Below are 22021 nucleotides of genomic sequence, written 5' to 3'. Positions count from 1 at the left end.
GCTTTGGGTCACGATTAAATATGTTTCTCAATTGCCAAACAATAAATAAAAAAAAAATAAATAAAAATAAATAAATAAAAACATTTTATAAAAATATCAACATTTTTATTTAATATTTGTGTTTTCAACGCCTATTTAGCAGAGGTGCTGCACATGTGGGCAGCCATTGAGGAGCAGCATGTTCGTTGGGGCACATGGCTGGTGGCCATTTTCGTTGGGGCCCATGGCAGGCGGCCATGTTGCTTGGGGCTCATGGCAGGCAACCATGCTGCTTATGGCTCATGGCAGGCGACCATGTTGCTTATGGCTCATGGCAGGCGATCATGATTGGTTAAGGCACATGGCAGGCGGCCATGTTTTTTAGGGTACATGGCAGGCAGGCATACCATGTGAGTTATTTTAATAAAACCAAATAATATTAGTGGTGAATTCCTTGTAACATTTTGCTTGCTTTCTGTTATTTCTTATTGCCTTTACAGCTTTTGCTTGCTTGTCTGCTGTTATTTCTTATTGCCTTTCCAGCTTGCAAAGCATGGCTCATACCAGACAAGATCAGGGCCATCCAACACATACTTCATCCACTTCTGCACCTGTTATTCCCTTGCCACAAGAGTCTATCTCACATGCCGCTTCAATTACAAACCCCAATCCAAGGGACCAAAATAGGAGCGGAACCACTAACTCGAGATGAGCATCGGTGACACACCAGAGGAGTCAAGGGTGAGCAAAACCTAGGACTCATCGGGTGGCAACAACATCTCAACAGCATCAAGTCGGAGGCGAGCTGACAGGAACAGTGGAGCAGACCGACATGGAACAACTGTTAGCGGAGATTTGTGAACAGGCAACTGCTCACGGGACTGATTGGGTTAGGGAGCGCATGGCGACAGTTCAACCTGCAATACCTGTTTCTTCATCCAAGAATAAAAAGAAAACATCAACCAAGTGCGTTCCTCAAGATCTATCTCTGCACGCCAAAACCCCGCCTGGTCCAGACACTATGATAACATCTGCTTTAAGACGAAGACAAACAACGGCCTCCTGGCAAAGTGCCGCTAGGCCTCAGCCCCAGTCGCCAGCTCCTTGTCGCAGAAATACTAGACCCTCCACTGTCTCAGTTCCTCAAGATTTGTCAAGGAATAGAGGTAAGCCCACTATTCAGTTACAGACTGGTTCGTCATCTGATGGCAGTGATGATGAGAGGGCTCTGGCCAGGGCCATATGCACTGTTTTTAAGATTTTCAAAAGGAAGCGGACATCTGGCGCAGAAGTTCAGGCTCGCTCGCTACAGTGTGGGATGCGTTCCCTGCTATTGACGTAGCGGGTGATGCAGCGCCTTCCAATGCTGATTGTTTACCTGACCCCGTTCCCCAGTGGTGGATGTACTGCCCTTGCCAGTGTCCTCAGTTTTCCCCATTTCTCCCACCACCGCCCCGGTTCCTGGCTCTCATGTTGCTGCTCTCCCGGCAGTCTTGACCCCCATGGATGTGGGAGTGGCAGCATCCCAAGTCACTGAACAGCCGGTTTCGGAAGAAGTCTTGTGCGGAGTCACTTCTTTAGCACATAGCGTCCCTCTCCAGACAATAAATAAAATATGGAATCATGAATTCATTGACATTTTTCCCTACTAATTACAGATTTAGATGCTAAGCCAGAAAAAGCAGGGTCTACTGAAATAAAAGATAAGCGACCCAAAATCGCTAAAAATATCTACAATTGGATAAAAGCCTTTCACATTATGATGAGCGTTATTATTGAGCGTGAGCCTGATCAGTCCCCTTTTCTCATAAGATATATAGACACCATAATGAAAGCCCAGAGGCGAGGCGGATGGGCATGGTTAAATTACGACATCAGGTTCAGGAAAAGTATGGCTCAGAATCGCTTAATTACTTGGAAGCACAGATTACTGGACCTCTGGTTGGACGAGATGACGTTGCATAAGTCCACCTGGCAGGACAAATCCCTTCCTGCCACTCCTTGTGATAGGTATCCCTTTCACGGTAGCGGGAGGCATGACGAGTGCAGGCAGTTTAACGCTGGCCTCTGCACATGGGCAACTTGCAAATTCAAACACCTGTGCTCCACATGTGGTCTTGGGTCTCACCCCACTACCCAATGCCGGAATGCTACAGAACGCCGTCAAATGCATCTGCCTCCCAACGGCCATCCAGCTGAATTCGCTAGCCCTAACCCCAGTCAGCGTTAATGCTATGTGCCCCTGGCTTCAAAGCTACCCGTTCTCCGACAAAGCTGAGGAAATTTCTAATGGCTTCACTTACGGCTTTAGAATTCCAAGTCAATATGTTGCTTCCCATCCTCCCCCCCCCCTCCTTGTAATGCCCATTCCCTATCTAGGCACGAGGAGGAGGCGGTGAAGAAGATTAACCTCTGAATTGTTTTTAGGGCGAATAGCGGGACCATTCCCCTACCCACCCCTTTACTAATATGGTGGTTTGCCCTCTGGGCATGGTTCCAAATAAAGAGCCAGGCCACTACCGCCTCATACACAATCTTTCCTTCCCCCCGGGGTAATTCTGTCAATGATCACATTGACCCACACCTATGCTCTGTTGACTCTGCCATCAGTATCATCAAGAATGCGGGTCCCCATGTGCATATGGCAAAGGTTGACAGAGTCCGTGTTCTGCCTGCTACCTGTGCACCCAGATTCCTTCCATTTACTTGGTTTTCAATTCCGGGGGCAATTCTTTTATGACCAATGCATCCCGATAGGCTACTCCATTTCCTGTGCTTTCTTCGAGCAATTTAGTTCCTTTTTGCATTGGGTTATCGAGCAGCAATCAGGATCTCGGCAGCTGGTTCACTACCTCGATGACTTCTTACTGGTAGGACGAGATGAGATTGATTGTACTAACTTGTTAGTGTCAACAAAAGCGGTTGCTTGTCACTTTGGTGTCCCATTGGCAGAAGAAAAAACCGAGGGACCAGCTAGGGCTATTACTTTCCTAGGAATAGAGTTAGATGCTGAGGCTCAGTTCTCTCGACTCCCCACTGATAAAGTTTGCAAGCTCCGCAACGCTATTAGCGAAATGCGCGGTTTAAAAAAGGCAACCTTACATCAATTTCAATCCCTGATTGTCTTACTCTGTTTTGCATCCAGAGTCATACCCATGGGCAGAGCCTTCCTACGTAGGGTTTCCTTAGCAACCTCGGGTGTGCGCAGAAAACATCATCGCATACGTGTTACTAACGCAATAAAGCAGGACCTACTCATTTGGGAAATATTCTTGCAAGATTTAAATGGTGCCACCTTTGGCAGGATCCACCTAGGCAGAATGGTGAATTACAGCTATTATGGATGTGGCAGGAGGGTGTTGGCTTCGGCATCTATTTCCAAGGGTCCTGGTGCACTGAACGTTGGCCCCTCCATTGGTTACAACACAAGATAGCCAAGGACCTCACCTTCCTTGAGTTGTTTCCAATCATTGTTGCGCTTGAAATTTGGGGTCAATCATTAAGCAGGTCACACATTATTTTCAGATCTGACAATTTGGCTGTTGTACAAATTATTAATGCCTTGTCTGCTCGCACATTTGAGTACAATACCCTTATAAGATGGCTAGTTCTCACCTGCCTGCGTTAAATATTACCCTGCCATGCCGGCGTACATAATTACATTGCTGATTCTCTCTCCCTCCCGATTCCAGTTGACAGCTTGTCCGATGCCACGCCCTGACAGCAGATCTTTTACCTACCCCCATACCCGAAGAGGTGTGGCAGCTTGGCCCCCCCCGAATTTTGGGGACTTAATCATGGGATCCTTATCCAAAAATAAACAGCGGACTTATAGAAATGCTTTGCTACACTTCTGCAGCTGCATGGACATTGAATGTGATGATGAAATGTGGTCGATCTCGGTGACCTCCCTATTGCGCTACATATTACGTTGCAGGAACCAGGGAAAATCCAGAACGGCTGTAGCTAGCCGCCTTGCAGGCCTTTCATTCTTTTCTAGAATATTAGGATTTCCCAGCTGCGCTGCTCTATTCCCGATCAAAAGAGCTATGTTGGGTTGGCAGAGGGAGACAGCTAAGACTAAGGACACTAGGAGGCCCATAACCTTAGACCTTCTGAGGCAGATCTTCAGGTCATTAGAAGTTGTCTGCTCAGACACCTTCAAGGCCAATTTATTTAAATGTGCGTTTTCTCTGTCATTTTATGCTGCCTTGCGCGTGAATGAGCTTATGGCCCATTCTGCAAATAGGCCTTCCCCCGCATGCTTGCAGAAGGAAAACACAATGCTTGAATACAAGAAGCTTCACATATGTATCCGCAGATCAAAGACTGAGCAATTTGGTATCTGTTCTAATATTATTCTCCACGAATGGCCTGGGGAGGCCACTTGTCCAGTGCATTGCTCCATTATCTACTTGAGGGATCGCCTGTCGGTTGCCGGCCAATTGCTGGTACACGTGGGAGGAGATTCGCTAAGTAGATACCAGTTTATTCGAGTCCTCCACAAGTCTCTGCAGTCAGCGGGAGTTGGAGTAGCGGATTACTCGTCTCACTCCTTCCGGATAGGGGCCGCAAATCATGGCGGCAAGCTTGGGTTTGATGGACAGGGAATAATGGCCATAGGCAGATGGCGCTCGAGAAGGTTTAGTCACTATGTAAGGCCATTCGAGTATTTTAACCAGCTGTAACATCATACTCATTACCCCCCCCCCCCCTTTTATCTGTTGACAGATCATAGCTCGCGAATGCGTGTCGCCTGGATTATAAGCCACTCCTTTGTGCGCTGGACGCATAGGAGGGCCCTCGAGCGGCCACAGGGAGAACACCTGGGCTTTGCGATGCGTCAGGTTTCGTTGCTGTGGAAAAGTATCCCGGGGATGAGATGGGACCAGCTTGGAACTGTCATGGAACTAATAAAAGTCTATCCCCCTCCAAATGTTATAATCATACACCTGGGGGTAATGACCTTCCCATCACTAAGAGCATTGAGCTCACACAGAAAATACAGAGATATTTAGTGACTCTTTACAATTTGTTCCCAGAGTCAGTCCTTCTCTGGTCCTACATTACCCCCCCGTAGGATTTGGAGAGGTGAGCACTCACATCGTTGCTATTGAAAAAGTTAGAAGAAAAATCAATAAATGGATTACGAAATTCTGCTCACTATATAATGGTTTTATGTATTAGACATGAGTTACTGGACGAAAACCCTGGTTTATTCAGGCCTGATGGTACACACCTCTCTGATATTGGGTGGGGATATTTTCAATTCTGATATTCAGGATGCTATTGAGGCTATCTTACCGCTAATGGCCGCAGCCTAGTGCATGGGTGGGGGTCTCCCGGTAAGCGATATCGCTACCAGGAACAGTGGGCGCGGTGACCAGACTAGTGACACCCGCCCCCGCATATAGGTTAAGTAGGGGATGGCCCTGGGGCCAGCGGCCCCGAGAACTGAAGCAGGTCGGCCTTGACTGGGCCAGCGGCCTAACAGGACCCACACAGATCCTTGACGGTGAGGGAGCACTGAGGCACTTAGACCAAACGACTGACTTTTAATGGTCGGGTCCTAGGTAAATGAAGCTGTGGCTTCGACGGCCAGGTGTCAGTGGTAGCTATCTGGCTTCTACGGCCGGGGGGTAGTGCACAAGCTCAGAAAATTAGGAGCTTAGCACTTCCTTGCAAGGGGTAGCGCTGGTCACTAAGGAGCTAATTCAGTGGTTAAGTTAATGAAGTTATACAAGTTGTATTATTATGCTATTGTGGCTTGTTGCTGTATTGTGTTTTGCTGTTACTATTTATAAGGGCTGCGGCCATTTATTTATCCATCCAATAAAACTTATCGAATGTTAAGCTGCTTGAGCCTGTGTAACTGGGGAGGGGGTGAGGGAGGGGGTTGACATAGCCTTTCAACTGCCCACATTGTGGTAGGATATTTATATACTTCCAGCCACTCAGCTTTTCAGGATATCCACAATGAATATGCCATGAGATCAAATCTGAGTGCTATGGAGGCAGGGGCATGCATTCATTGTGGATATCCTGAAAACCCGACTGCTGGGGGGGTCCTCCAGGACAGGTTTGGGAACCACTGTTCTAGCACTCTTCCATCTCTTGGCAAGCCCCTCTAAGCAGGTTTTTAACACACAGAACTGCTCTCTTAGTAAAGGTCAGGCACCTATTGAGTCCTTTCTTTTAAAAATTGTATTCACAGAACTACTGATAACTGCATTGGCACAGGCCTAATCTTTCGCCTGTTAATCTTGCTTTAGTTAAAGACAGAGGATATTAGCAACTTGAAATTTCCTGTTTCACCTTAAGCTCTGTCTTTGATTGATTTGCATCCTTAGTGCCGTGTAACTAGGCTGCTTTCTTGTGTTTATGTGCAGGGCTGAGCCTACGGGGCTGGGGTCCAGAGCAATCTGCTCCAGCAGGGGCCCCGCTCAGAGGGTTAAAGGGTGAGAGGGAGCAGGATCCCCCACACCAGAAGGGGCAGGGGCAACGACAATTGGTGGTCAGTGCCTTAGACGGTGCACTTTAGAGGGCGCCTGAATGCTTCAATTCTTTCCTTTTTAGCTGTTTGCTAGGGCTGATACCCCTTTAAGAGAGCAAGGTCCGCCTGGCCCCCACAGTTTATTTCTGGCTGGCAGCTGAGAGGAGAAGGATTAGTGGGAGGCCGCAGAGCTGATAGCAGCTGTGAACCCGGGAAAGTATCGGCCGGGTTTGGGTGCTGGGCCAAAATTACCTGGCGGTAAAAGGGCAGCGGCAACAGGGTTGAGGAGCCACGCTAGCAAAAGCAGGAAAAGCAGCAAGAGATTGAGGGGCAAATCTTGCTGAGATTGGTCCCATCCTGCCGGCTCCTCCCGAACTGATATCAAGGACGGGACTATTGTGGCAGTGCATGGGCCCTCTTAAGAGCAACGGGGCCTGAGACAAATCGCCTCTTTTTGTTCTAATAAAATCAACCCCCCCCCAAAAGGACAACCCTGTCTATAGTATATGGAGTACAGCAATGTTTAACTTAAAGCCTAAAATGTAAATCAACAAACAGACCTATCAGTTTCCTGCCTAACTGTGTCAATCAATTTTTCTCAGAATATAGTGTCCGCTATAAATTTGTGACGAGGTGTTCTTTCCAGAAATATGTGTGTGCTCCTGCATTCTGCAAAGACTTCCGCATACATTCCATTCCATAAGGAATGTACAGTAGCAACCCACCCACCCACCTAAGCAGCGCCATGAGTGCCAGTCACGTGGTGCTGGAGAGTGGAGTTTTACCCTGGTTTCCGAGGGTATGCGGATCCATGTTACATTCATGTAGCTGTGCAGAAGGTTCAGCTTCGCCTCCAGGGACAGTATAAAACTAAGAATGAAAAAACAGGAGAAAGAACACAATATTAATTCAACTAAGAGGATATCTTCTAAAAGAAGGGCAGTTAGGTTCTTGTGATAAGAAGATAGGAAAATAGGTAATTTAAAACAGCAACTGCAGAACAAAACATGTTATAACTAGGCAATGGTAATTTTGCTTCCAAATAGGGATGGCCATGTGTCTCCATGTCCATAAGGAACAGGAACCCAGACCTGCATTTACCCTACTGCATGCAGGTCACTTCCCCCTCTACGCTGTGCACAATATGCGTGAACACGCAGGTCGTGAGCCCTGCATTCATGGCAAAACACAGGGTTCACAAGAGATTTCTATAATATTTGCAGTTGAAAGGAGATGGTAGAAGGAACAGGATTAGTGGGGAGACTGGAGAGCTGATAGCAGCTGTGAACCCGGAAGTATCAGCCGGGTTGGGACGCTGCCAAAATTACTTGTTTATAGCGCATAAATTTCAACTCAGCTTATAAAAAGTTGTATAAAAGAAAATGTTTGCACATGTAGCCTTTGTAAAATCAGTTAGGACATTGATGCAGGGACTCAGTAGTTTTGATTTCCCATAGATTTACATATGAAAATCAGAACTGCAGTTCCTGCAATGCAGTGGGGTAAAGCTATAAGAACATAAGAAAATTGCCATACTGGGTCAGACCAAGGGGTCCATCAAGCCCAGCATCCTGTTTCCAACAGTGGCCAATCAGGCCATAAAGAACCTGGCAAGTACCCAAAAACTAAGTCTATTTCCATGTACCATTGCTAATGGCAGTGGCTATTCTCTAAGTGAACTTAATAGCAGGTAATGGACTTCTCCTCCAAGAACTTATCCATCCTTTTTTAAACACAGCTAATATTAACTGCACTAAACCACAATCCTCTGGCAACAAATTCCAGAGTTTAATTGTGCGTTGAGTAAAAAAACAGCTTTCTCTGATTAGTTTTAAAATGTGCCCCATGCTACCTTCATGGAGTGCCCCCTAGTCTTTCTACTATCCGAAAGAGTAAAATACCGATTCACATCTACCGTTCTAGACCTCTCATGATTTTAAAACACCTCTATCATATCCCCCCTCAGTCGTCTCTTCTCCAAGCTGAAAAGTCCTAACCTCTTTAGTCTTTCCTCATAGGGAGTTATGTTCCATTCCCTTATCATTTGGTAGCCCTTCTCCTGTACCTTCTCCATCGCAATTATAATCTTTTTTGAGATGCGGCGACCAGAATTGTACACGTATTCAGGTGCGGTCTCACCATGGGAGCGATACAGAGGCAGTATGACATTTTCCGTTTTATTCATCATTCCCTTTCTAATAATTCCCAACATTCTGTTGCTTTTTTGACTGCCGCAGCACACCTGTAACCGACGATTTCAGGTGGTTATCCACTATGACACCTAGATCTCTTTCTTGGGTTGTAGCACCTAATATGGAACCCAACACTGTGTAATTATAGCATGGGTTATTTTCCTAATGCATCACCTTGCACTTATCCACATTAAATTTCATCTGCCATTTGGATGCCCAATTTTCCAGTCTCACAAGGTCTTCCTGCAATTGATCACAATCTGCTTGTAATTTAACTACTCTGAACAATTTTGTGTCATCTGCAAATTTGATTATCTCACTCGTATTTCTTTTCCAGATCATTTATTATAAATATATTGAAAAAGTAAGGGGTCCCAATACAGATCCCTGAGCACTCCACTGTCCACTCCCTTCCACTGAGAAAATTGCCCATTTAAATCCTACTCTCTGTTTCCTGTCTTTTAGCCAGTTTGCAATCCATGAAAGGACATCGCCACCTATCCCATGACTTTTTACTTTTCCTAGAAGCCTCTCATGAGGAACTTTGTCAAACGCCTTCCTGAAAATCCAAATATACTATATCTACCGGTTCACCTTTATCCACCTGTTATTAACTCCTTCAAAAAAGTGAAGCAGATTTGTGAGGCAAGACTTGCCCTGGGTAAGCCATGCTGACTTTGTTCCATTAAACAAAGTCTTTCTATATGTTCTATATGTTCTGTGATTTTGATGTTTAGAACACTTTCACACTATTTTTTCACTATTTTTCCTGGCACTGAAGTCAGGCTAACCGGTCTGTAGTTTCCCGGATCGCCCCTGGAGCCCTTTTTAAATATTGGGGTACATTTGCTATCCTCCAGTCTTCAGGTACAATGGATGATTTTAATGATAAGTTACAAATTTTTACTATATGTCTGAAATTTCATTTTTTTAGTTCCTTCAGAACTCTGGGGTGTATACCATCCGGTCCAGGTGATTTACTACTCTTCAGTTTGTCAATCAGGCCTACCACATCTTCTAGGTTCACCGTGATTTGATTCAGTCCATCTGAATCATTACCCATGAAAAACCTTCTCCATTACGGGTACCCTCCCCAACATCCTCTTTAGTAAACATCGAAGCAAAGAAATCATTTAATCTTTCCGCGATGGCCTTATCTTCTCTAAGTGCCCCTTTAACCCCTAGATCATCTAATGGTCCAACTGACTCCCTCACAGGCTTTCTGCTTCGGATATATTTAAAAAGGTTTTTACTGTGAGTTTTTGCCTCTACAGCCAACTTCTTTTCAAATTCTCTCTTAGCCTGTCTTATCAATGTCTTACATTTAACTTGCCAATGTTTATGCTTTATCCTATTTTCTTCTGTTGGATCCTTCTTCCAATTTTTGAATGAAGATCTGTTGGCTAAAATAGCTTCTTTCACCTCCCCTTTTTTTAAAAATTTTTTTATTTATAATTTTAAACAGAAGTAAAAGACATGAATAACCAATGTGGTTATAACCGTGACTAAAACAAGGTCAGCATATCAACAAGAAAAATAGAACAATATAAATCGGAAGTGAGAAATTAACATCTTTACAATTTTCTTAAATTGTCCTAAATTGTCTTTTCTTCTAACTTTCCGTAACTTGTAGACCTCTCTCCTCCTGGAAGTTGCCAGTCAAAACATCCCAGCGCTTCAGTGGACCGGATACAAAACACATTATTATACATCCTGCTCTGAAGTTCATAGAAAAAGTCCAACACTACAACAAACGAAACCAAAAACTGGGACAATGAATAACCAACATCTCACTCAATTAACCAGCAAAATTGTAACCTTGATAACAGGTGTCTGAGTTTTTATTATTTCCCACCCACCCCACCCTGTTTTCCCCTTGCAAGTCTGAGCAACCATCCCTTGTGGGTAAGCACGTTGTACCCCTAACTAGGTTGACATCTCTATGAAATAAACATACTCATACTCATGAACCTGATGAAATATGTGTCTCACCCTTCCATGATATCCAACATTGCCATCTTAATTCGAATTTGGCGAGTTGCTTCCGCCTAATAGCGGTGAGTTTATTCAGATAGTGAACACTTTGCAAACGTTTTATCACTCTACCCAGGGTGGGAATCTGTTCTGTTTTCCAACAGCACGCTAACTCCATTCGTGCCGCTAATAGAGCCTGTTGTAGAAAATAATCCTCGTTACTATGAAGTGTATCTCTGGGAGCTTGAAGCAGAAAAACCACCGGGTCCTTAATTACTGTACTGCCCATTATACCTGAGACCCATTGTGTCACAGTGTCCCAATATTTCCTCACTATTGGGCACGACCACCATATATGCAAAAAAGTACCGATCTCCCCACATCCCCGCCAGCACCGTTCCGATACTTGGGGATAAAAGCGATGTAACTTCGTGGGCGTGAGATACCATCAATACAACATTTTGTACCCATGTTCCACTATGGAAGAAACAATTGAGCACTAATTGGTAGCCGTAAAAATGTATGCCCATTGCGTATCTGTGAGGGCGTACCCCAAATCCTTTTCACCATTTGAATATGGGCTGGCTGTGTACTTAATTCTCCGTATAAAAGTATATATATCCGGGAGATCACCTTTGTAAGAGTGCTCGCCATATCACAGAACCCCTCAAACAGAGTTTTACTTCTGCGTAGATCTGCGATCTTCGCCTTTTGAGAGATATAGTGATGTAATTGACAATAAAAGAAATATGTATTAGTAGGCAGGTCATATTTCACCTGCAGCTCCGGAAAGGTCCACAGCCGTCCCTGATTCCATACATGTTCTAAGCGAGTACACCCCTGCTTCTCCCATCTCTTAGCCGCCACACACTCCATTCCCGGAGGAAACCCTGGGTTTCCAAATATAGGAGTCCTTATATAAACCTCCCTGTTACCCGTCAGAGTAGATTTCCATGTATCCCAGGTTTGTAATGTATGCTTTATGGTCGGAGGACAGACAGCTGGCAAATTCCTACGCTGTTTCGGTAACCAGACAAGTTTATCTAAACGGTTTCCCGACACAAGGTCTGCTTCCAGCTGGACCCACCTCTTGTCTGAATTCTGGCGATGCCAATCCAGCAGCGGCCGCAGCTGTGAAGCCACATAGTACCACTGAAGACACAGCACCCCCAGACCTCCTCTGCTCTTAGGGAGAAACAGAACCCTTCTATTCACTCTCGGAGGTCTCCTTTTCCAAATGAACTGAAATAGCTTTTTTTGCCAACCTTTAATCACCCCTGATGGGACAGATATAGGGAGAGTTTGGAACAAGTATCCCAATCTAGATAGGATGTTCATTTTGACCGTGGCTACTCTACCAAGCCATGACAAATTCCCCCCCTTTCCCAATTTTGCAGGTCCGCCAGAATTTTCTCTCCATATACCTACATAGTTATGCTGACACAGTTTATCAAATTCTGGGCCAATACGTACACCTAAATATTTCAAGGTAGAGTGAACCAATTTAAATTTAAGAGAATGTTGCTTGTTCAGGCTGCGGTAATGTTCATCCGTAAGTGTTACATTGAGGAGCACCGATTTATCAACATTTAACTTGTAACCGGATACGGCGCTGAATTTTTGAAACTCCTGCACCAAAGGTGATAATGAACTATCAGGATGGGTAACTGTGAATAAAACATCATCCGCAAACATAGAGAGCTTGTACTCCTGAGTACCCACTTTCATACCTTGAATCTCAGGTAGGGATCTAATTTTGGCCGCTAGTGGTTCCAAATATAGCGCAAACAACAAAGGGGATAGAGGGCAACCCTACCTAGTAACCCCCGTGCAATCTCAAAGGGTTTAGTATATCCTCCATTAACCTTAATACATGCACTAGGTTGATGATAAAGTTTACGAATCCAAGCTGTGAACGGCCCTCCCAGTCCCACCTTATTTAATACCGCAAATAAGTAGTCCCAATGTACAAGGTCGAAGGCCTTTTCGGCATCGACTGTCAGTAGCACCAAGGGAGTCTCTGTTACCCGTGCCTGCCAGATTAAATTCCCTACTCTTCTGACATTATCCGCTGCTAATCTACCCGGTATGAACCCTGTTTGGTCTGGGTGTATCAGATAAGTGGCTATCGAACCCAAACGGTTTGCTAGAATTTTTGCTAATATTTTAAAATCTAAATTGATCAGGGATATGGGTCTATAGGATCCACACAACGTCGCATCCCTCCCGGGTTTAGCTAAGATAGTGATCCCCGCCCTATTTGCTGCTGTGGTGAATTGACCATCTCCCAATAAATGGTTGAAAGCCGCTTGTAAGGGGTATGCAATCTGTGAACTAAATTTCTTATAGAAACCTGCGGAAAATCCATCTATTCCTGGGGATTTACCCAGTTTCAAGTCTTTCAGGGCCGCCTGAACTTCCAATAGGGATATCTCCTTATTCAATCGGGCCTGTTGGAGAGTGTCAAGGTGGGGGAGGTTAATGTCCGCCAAGTAAGACTCTATCTCCTTATCAGAGATATCCTCTCTCTTGGAATAAAGTTGTTGATAAAATTGCGTAAATCTCTCCCTGATTCTTTCATTTTCTGTGAGCACCTCCCCTTGTGCCCCCCTGATCTTAATAATTTGGTTTTGAATAGCTCTGGCTTTCAATTTTCTAGCAAGGAGACGGCTCGCCTTATTGCCCCCTTCAAAGAATTTATGTTTTGCCTGGTCTAAATGAAAAATGGTTTCATCATGAGACAGATCCTTCAGGGCCGCCCTCAGATTTTCCAATTGTTGTCCTATAATTTTATCAGGACTCCTTTTATGCCTTATCTCCAGCCTACCCAGCTGATGTAATAATTCCACCCCTTTTTTGATTATCCGCCTTACGCAAATAAGACGCCCGAGCTATGTTTCCCTCGTACCACGGCCTTTAGACACTCCCACACTGTGGTGGGGGTTACATCTTCTGTAGTGTTTTCATGTAAATACAGGGCAATTTCCGACTCCAGATCCTTACAGAAGGCTGCATCGTCTAATTTACTTTCGTTTAGTTTCCAGAAACGATCCCCCGAAGGTACCCCCATCCACTTTATCTTCAACCGTATAGCTGCATGGTCAGACCATGTAATAGGCTCAATTCCTGTATATTGCACAGAATTAATTAATGCTTTATCCACTAAAATGTAATCAATCCGAGAATATGTTTGGCGCACCCTGGAGAAAAAAGTATAATCTATCTCCCCTGGGTGAAACAATCGCCAAGCATCAATCAAATTCCATTGCCTCATCAATCTTTTGAAGCTCTTCCGATGTGCGCTACCAACAGCCCCCTTGTTATTACTAGAATCTAGGAATGGATAGCGTGTGAGGTTAAAGTCACCTCCTAGTAGAAGGTAGCCCTCTGCCCACTGCTGAAGCACGTCAGATATTTAATGTAGGAAAGGCCCCTGTCCCTGATTAGGTGGATAAATATTCATTAAAGTGTAACAGGCAGCCCCCATTTTAAACTTAATTAATATATAGCGACCTTCGGTATCCCTAATCACTGACAGCACATCAATTATCACATCCTGGGCAAACAACACCGCAACTCTTTATTATCCTTTGTGGCAGCCGCAAAGTATTGCGTAGGGTATTGTGGCGAGGCCATAAGCTTCTCATACCTCTTTTTTAAATATGTTTCCTGACATAATAGTATATCAACCTTTGCCCTACTCAGGTCCTGAAATAAATTTTTCCTCTTAAAGTAGGAGTTCAGCCCTTTTACATTCCAAGATAAAATATTTAGATCACTCATCATAGCTCAATATGTAGGGTTATGAAGCTGCCACCCCGTAGATCGCCACCCTGTGTACCGATGAAAGCTAGGTTCCCTATGGAAGCAGCAGATTCCATATTGCATCTAGATAAATCTATAACAGTACCATGCCATCTTCCAATAATGCTCCCCGACTTGCAAGACCCCCCCCCTTCCCAACCCCCTCTCCCCTCCCCCTACTCCAGAAATCCATTGCTGGATGTGAGGACTAACGTCACCTCCCATACCTGACCACAAGCATGAGATCCTCCTCCCCACCCTTTCAATTTGCCTTACGGTCACTAAAACAGTTACCCCATCTTAATAATACCTAGCAAAATTAAAATCTTGCCAGGCTGCTTAACGTTCCCAACAAGCCCTTTCAGCCTGACGTTTAATATCTAATACCAGAGTGCCTCTACAAGCAACTAGTAGCATATCTTGAATAGCATGTTACTATAACTCTCACAATGTCTCGGTCAGTCCTGAGTTGCGAGTTGTGCAGAAACTTCCTCTGTCTGTCTGCAAAGCCGCTTGCCACCAGACTGCACTCTTTGCTACCTTTGAGATCTATCAGTCATAAGCTGTTGTGACATCTGCTTTGTGCTTCCCGCTGACTGGGTCAATATCCCGACTGCATGAAGTAAAGCTGTGGCTTCTTCCACTTTCTGAACTCTGGTATGTACACCCTGAATGGTGATCAGGAGGCCAAAGGGGAACAACCATCTATACTTGTAGTTGTTCTCACGTAATACCTGCAGCACTTCCCAAAATTCCCTTCTTCTACGTATGGTGATAGGGGATAAATCCTGGAAGATTTCAATTTTCTTTCCATGCCATTGAAAATCCACGGCACTCCTGGCCTGTCGCAGTACTCTTTCTTTGATTTTGTAATTATGAAAACACACCACAACATCTCGTGGTATATTCCCTTTAGGTTTGGCTAGGGCTCTATGTGCTCTATCTAGTTTTATCTGTGGTAAGGGTTCATCCGGTGTTGATTGGGCTTCCCCAAGAAGAAGGCTGCAGATTTCTATTATAATCTTCTCACAATCCGCATATGGTTCTCCTTCAGGGATCCCCCTGAATCTGAGGTTTCCCCTTCGCGATCTATTCTCTAGATCTTCTAACCACGCTTGTTGTTCCTCCGTTTTATGGATTAGTTTTGTTAGCTCTTGATGTGACTCTGTAGCAGCCTGTGCCTGATCTCCCATCTGTGTCTCCAAGATGTCCACCCTTGCACCCAGTGCCGCATGATCGCGTTGCATGTCTGCCGCTAGCGTTTGTATCTCTGCATGGAGGGAGCCCATCCCCTCTTTAATTTCACAGAACCAATTATGAAAATCTTCTTTGGATATCGCCGTATCTATCACAGTACCTGGCGATTCTGATCGTATCGGGCCCCCTGGTGATTCCGGCCTCTGCTCTGCTGCTGCCTCATGGTCCATGCGGCCTGCTCTAAATTCCTCTGGGGCTGCCGTGAACGAGAATTGTTTTAGGTCCACAGTTTTTTTGCGCACAGACATGCCTGCTGAGTTCCTGAGCCGAATCGCACCGTTTAGAGCTCAGATTGGGAGGTTTTCTGATGGTTTTTGGGGCTATTTGCACTCGGTGGGTAACGGAGCTCCGACCTCACACCGCCATCAGCCCGGTGACGTCACTTCCTCCCCCACCTCCCCTTTTAACCATGCCGGTAATTGTTTTGCCTTCTTTCCAACTTTCTTAATGTGTGGAATACATCTGGACTGTGCTTCTAGAATGGTATTTTTTAACAATGACCACGCCTCTTGGACATTTTTTACTTTTGTAGCTGCTCCTTTCAGTTTTTTTTCTAACAATTTTTCTCATTTTATCAAAGTTTCCCTTTTGAAAGTTTAGCACGAGAGCCTTGGATTTGCACACTGTTCCTTTTCCAGTCATTAAATCAAATTTGATCATATTATGATCACTATTGCCAAGCGGCCCCACCACCATTACCTCTCTCACCAAGTCCTGTGCTCCACTGAGAATTAGATCTAAAATTGCTCCCTCTCTCGTCGGTTCCTGAACCAATCGCTCCATAAAGCTATCATTTATTCCATCCAGGAACGTTATCTCTCTAGCGTGACCCGATGATACATTTACCCATTCTATATTGGGGTAATTGAAGTCTCCCATTATTACTGCACTACCAATTTGGTTAGCTTCCCTAATTTCTCTTAGCATTTCACTGTCCATCCCACCATCTTGACCAGGTGGACGGTAGTATACCCCTATCACTATAGTCTTCCCTGACACACAAGGGATTTCTACCCATAAAGATTCAATTTTGTATTTAGTCTCATGCAGGATGTTTATCCTGTTGGACTCTATGCCATCCCGGACATAAAGTGCCACACCTCCTCCCGAGTACTCCTCTCTGTCATTGCGATATAATTTGTACCCTGGTATAGCACTGTCCCATTGGTTATCCTCTTTCCACCATGTCTCTGAGATGCCAATTAAGTCTATGTCATCATTTACTGCTAGGACTGCATTAGCCTGTTCCTTATGACTTGGAGCCAGGCAGGAACCCAGCTTCTAAATAGAGCATATGAGCAGGCCTGCCTCCTTCCTACTACATCTCAAAAACTGCACAGACACCATTTCTTTATAAGTGAGTCCAGAGGAAATTTCTAGTCAGAATGTCTTTAAGACCTACAAAGTGCTTTCATTTCAAAGGAGTTTTGCCATAGATACAGAACAGGAAGAACCCTACAGAAAATATAGCCCAAGATGTCTCCATTCCTCTGTGGCTGGCGGACTTGTAAGTACAAAACAATGTTCTATTGAAAGGGACATTTAATCTGACTCAATAGTTTGCTTTCTCCAGTATAAGTGCAATGTAGAAATAGGTGGGCCTAATTTTGTTGTCCTTTAACCCTTGATTATTCCCAATACACACCTAACATTTTTGTGGCCTCAGTCATGAAAGATTACATTTCCCCCTGCCTGCAAAATTCAAAACGGACTTCCAGGATACAGACTCGGTTACAATCTGGTCATTCAGATGCAGCTTAGGATGCTTTATTGAGGGGGGGGGGAGAGGGGGGAGTGGAACAGCAGGGTGTGCGGCCATGTAGGAGAGCTGGGGGTGATTTCTTGAGAGAAAGGAGATGGGGGAGTGCACAAAATGGGTCTTGCGGCATCACTCAACAGCCACATCTGCTGGGCGAAGTAAAAGAGTTCTTGGAGCAGACTTTGGAGAGTGTTCTGGTGAATGTAGGCTGAAAGATTGTCGCTATAGAATATTTTTTCCTTCGTGTACTCTAGAGACCAGTTACATAAAGTGTGGCTCACCAACATATCCACAAATAAACTCAATCAACAGCATTGGGATTGCTAAACCATGAATTTATTCACTGCCAAATTTACCAGTTCCAAACTTTTCTCATGGAAAAACAATCATATATATTTTTGCTTTTCAAGACCTCATCTATATTCACTGGAATGAATCCATTAGATAAGAGCCTATCTAGCTAAATCACCAAACAGTAGTTTTTGTGTTGCAAAAATAATTCAGAATTTCAAAAGATATGAAACTTCTTGCTCTGTGTGAAGAGTCCTTTTGCTTTGTGTTCTGCACTAAAAGCATTTTTCCTGGTCTATTGTACTGAAAATGTTCACGTCTCATTGCACAAACCCATCCTTACCATGAGAGGGAGTATGTAATGGGACATAAGCATCCTCTCGCTTTCTCTCCTCTTCAAGGTGTGCTCCCAGTTTTTCTCCCACTCTCCTAGGCATGCCTATACTCTTTCAGTCTCCAGGTGCACAAACTCTATCCGCTAGCACCCATCCTCTGCATCTCTTCACCCCTACAGCATATGGTGCTCATTTCCTTTTCCAAGGTGCTGACCCTTGAGCAATTAAACAGAAGGAACCCACTGAGGCTGCAGGAGTCAGGAGAGAAATGCACAAAGTAGCCACTTGGTTGGTATTTGGCCTGTTTGGCTGGTTTTCTTAAAGGTAGGCCAGCTGACCAGAAAACCAGCCAATGTAAATCCCAGTTTTCTGCCAACTGCAGGCCTTCAGATGATTAGGATACCCTCATACCAGCAGACCTTTAATTTTCAATTGGAAAATGCTCAGAGACCAATCACTGCAGCGCAATCAGCAGGTGAAGGTGCATGGGAAGGGGAGAGAGTCAGTGCATGCTCCTCTTCCAGGCCCCACCTTCCATCGGGGGGGGGGGGGGCAGAGCCTGCAAAGAGAGCACACACAGATTTTCTTCCATCCCCGCCTGCGTTCTGCAGATGATTTTGCTGCATTCTCTGCAGCAATTGGACTTGGAGTAACTTCCAACTCGAAATTAAAGGTCTGATGGGCAGGGGTGAGTGAAGAGGAGTGTGGGCATCCTGGAGCCACTAACAAGCAGCAGACCCAAGGCTAATCTGGGCCAATCTCCCCCCCCACCCCCCGAAAAGAATAGCATGCTGAGGAGAGGAATGCAGGGGCAGGGTAGGGCGATGCAACTAGGCTGGAACCCTCAGGAACAATGGGCACAGCGCCTCTCCCCCCCCCCCCCAACTAGAGCAGGGGAGGAGTGCATGGCATATAGGTGTGGAGGAGTAGCCTAGTGCTACGCTACAAACCAGGAAAGCCAGGGTTCACATCCTGCTGCTATTGGTTGTGACTTCAAGCAAGTCACTTCACCCTCCATTGCCTCTGGGGACAGAGAAATATCTACAAGTTACCTGATTGCAATCTACTTTCAAGTGCCTCTCCCCTGAGCCACTGGAGAAAGCAACCGAATGGGGTCAATTTTTCTCGAGGAGCAGAGTGCAGGACAAAATGATCAGGCTGGTACTACAGGACAAAGGAGCATTGCAAAGCATCGGAGACCTGGATTACTTTGCCTCATTCCGCTGCCAGGACAGCACAGCCACAGGACGCCCTCCCTCCCCCAAGGAGGTGGCTGATGCTGCCAGTGTTTGTTCAGACCCCCCCCCCCATCATCATCCTCAAGGACAGCAAGCTTCTAAAGAGAAGGGCAGCGGTCTCCACTGATTTCCTCCCCTCCATCCAGGAGGCTGCAGTCAGGACAGGGAAACTAGGAGAAGCTTCTAATTCTCTACTGCAAGGGGGGGGGGGGCAGGTTGGAATTGGTGACCACCTGGGATTAGAGGGGGGTGGAGTGGGAGTAGAGAGATTATATTCTGTGGGGGGGGGGGGGGGAGGGCATAGGATTGCCACTTACCCCAGGTTGACCAAACAGGCTGATCCAAGTCCTGGATTTGCTCCATTGAATGCATGGCATTCTAGTTCTGATTGCCCTATTTATTTTTCTTAAATAATCAAAGCCTCAAATTCATGAATGCAACGTAGCAAAACCAGAACTGGATCAGCTTGTTCAGTCACCCTGGGGGGAGCTGGCAGCTTTGGCTGTGGATGAGCCAGGGTTGAACCAGACTGCTGGCACTAACCTTTAAAAATGAGATAGACAGGTTTTAAACTAGAACAAAGGGGAAAGCCGACAGTTGCTCAGCAGCGCATGGTTCGGAGAGAGGTATCTTAGGGCATCCCAACAGTGAGGTTCCAATAATAAGAAAAGTAGCCCAAGTGCCTGTAACTAAAAACTCAAATGAGCTAAAAAATTCTAACTTATCCCTATCAATTAAAAAGCAGAATGAAAATACAAACAAAAAACAAACTTTGAAATGTTTGTAAGCTAATGTCAGAAGTATAAGTAGTAAGATGGGAAAATTAGAATGTATAGCAGTGAATGATGACATAGACTTAATTGGCATCTCAGAGACATGGTGGAAGGAGGACAACCAATGGGACAGTGATATACCGGGGTACAAATTATATCGCAATGACAGAGAGGAGCAGTCGGGAGGAGGTGTGGTGCTTTATGTCCGGGATGGCATAGAGTCCAACAGGATAAACATCCTGCAAGAGACTAAATGCACAATTGAGTCTTTATGGGTAGAAATCCCTTGTGTGTCGGGGAAGACTATAGTGATAGGGGTATACTACCGTCCACCTGGTCAAGATGGTGAGACTGACAGTGAAATGCTAAGACAAATTAGAGAAGCTAACCAAATTGGTAGGCGGTAATAATGGGAGACTTCAATTACCCCAATATTGACTGGGTAAATGTATCATCGGGACACGCTAGAGAGATAAAGTTCCTGGATGGAATAAATTACATTTTTATGGAGCGATTGGTTCAGGAACAGACGAGAGAGGGAGCAAGTTTAGATCTAATTCTCAGTGGAGCACAGGATTTTGTGAGAGAGGTAACGGTGGTGGGGCCGCTTGGCAATAGTGATCATAATATGATCAGCGCCAACCATTTGGAATAACATGCCCCCAGACCTTAGACAAGAACCTTGCACGCTGACATTCAAAAAGAAACTCAAGACTTGGCTATTTCTACAAGCCTTCCCTGATCTATGACATCCCCTGCTGTTACAACTCACCTTGGTCCGCCAAACGACGTTCCCCATCCCCGACATGGCTTCTGACGTTACACGTTGCATTAATCAGTCCTGATTGTTATGAACAAATACTATTTAGTCAGAAATCATATGGTATGCCACAGCCCTAGGTATAGGATATCGTGTATATATTTGATAACATTCAATCCTGAGTACAAGCGATTATTATAGTTCTAAGTAGATGTCAAGATATTATTTATTTCTGAGACTTATTATTATTTATTTCTATGTTAGCCATACCTCTGGCTTTTCCTCCTCCCAGTTCAAGTGCCCCTGTTTTATTGTAACTTTCTCACACTTTTTCTCTCGTCGCCTACTGTTCACTGTTAATGTTAATGCATACTGTTAATGTTATTGCACCACTGTTTATTGTAAACCGATACGATATGATTGGTATCATGAGTGTCGATATAAAAAAAGCCCTAAATAAATAAATAAATAAATAAATTTGAATTAATGACTGGTAGGGGGACACAGTAAGCAAATCCACGGCTCTCATGCTAAACTTTCAAAAGGGAAACTTTGATAAAATGAGAAAAATAGAAAAAAACTGAAAGGAGCAGCTACAAAAGTAAAAAGTGTGCAAGAGGCGTGGTCATTGTTAAAAAATACCATCCTAGAACCACAATCCAGATGTATTCCACACATTAAGAAAGGTGGAAAGAAGGCAAAATGATAACCGGCATGGTTAAAAGGGAGGTGAAAAAAGCTAATTTAGCCAAAAGATCTTCATTCAAAAATTGGAAGAAGGATCCAACAGAAGAAAATAGGATAATGCATAAACATTGGCAAGTTAAATGTAAGACAGGCTAAGAGAGAATTTGAAAAGAAGTTGGCCGTAGAGGCAAAAACTCACAGTAAAATCTTTTTTAAATATATCCGAAGCAGAAAGCCTTTGAGGGAGTCAGTTGGACCGTTAGATGATTGAGGGGTTAAAGGGGCACTTAGAGAAGATAAGGCCATTGCAGAAAGATTAAATGATTTCTTTTCTTCGGTGTTTCCTGAAGAGGATGTTGGGGAGGTACCCATACTGGAGAAGGTTTTCATGGGTAATGATTCAGATGGACTGAACCAAATCACGGTGAACCTAGAAGATGTGGTAGACCTGATTGACAAACTGAAGAGTAGTAAATCAC

At 44.7% G+C, this 22021-nt stretch overlaps 1 protein-coding gene across 1 annotated transcript in view; it reads right to left on the bottom strand.

Moving 5' to 3' along the window:
- OTUD7A (OTU deubiquitinase 7A) overlaps positions 1 to 22021 on the bottom strand; it is a 311705-nt gene that overhangs the window by 8130 nt on the left and 281554 nt on the right. The window contains exon 11 of the mRNA XM_029575217.1: positions 7258 to 7342. Coding sequence (XP_029431077.1) covers positions 7258 to 7342 — 85 coding nt within the window. The remainder of the gene's footprint in view (positions 1 to 7257; positions 7343 to 22021) is intronic.

This window comes from Rhinatrema bivittatum, chromosome 13 (genome assembly GCF_901001135.1).
Source record: "Rhinatrema bivittatum chromosome 13, aRhiBiv1.1, whole genome shotgun sequence".
NCBI classification, from domain to species: Eukaryota; Metazoa; Chordata; class Amphibia; order Gymnophiona; family Rhinatrematidae; genus Rhinatrema; species Rhinatrema bivittatum.
This window is presented reverse-complemented; position numbering and strand designations above follow the sequence as displayed.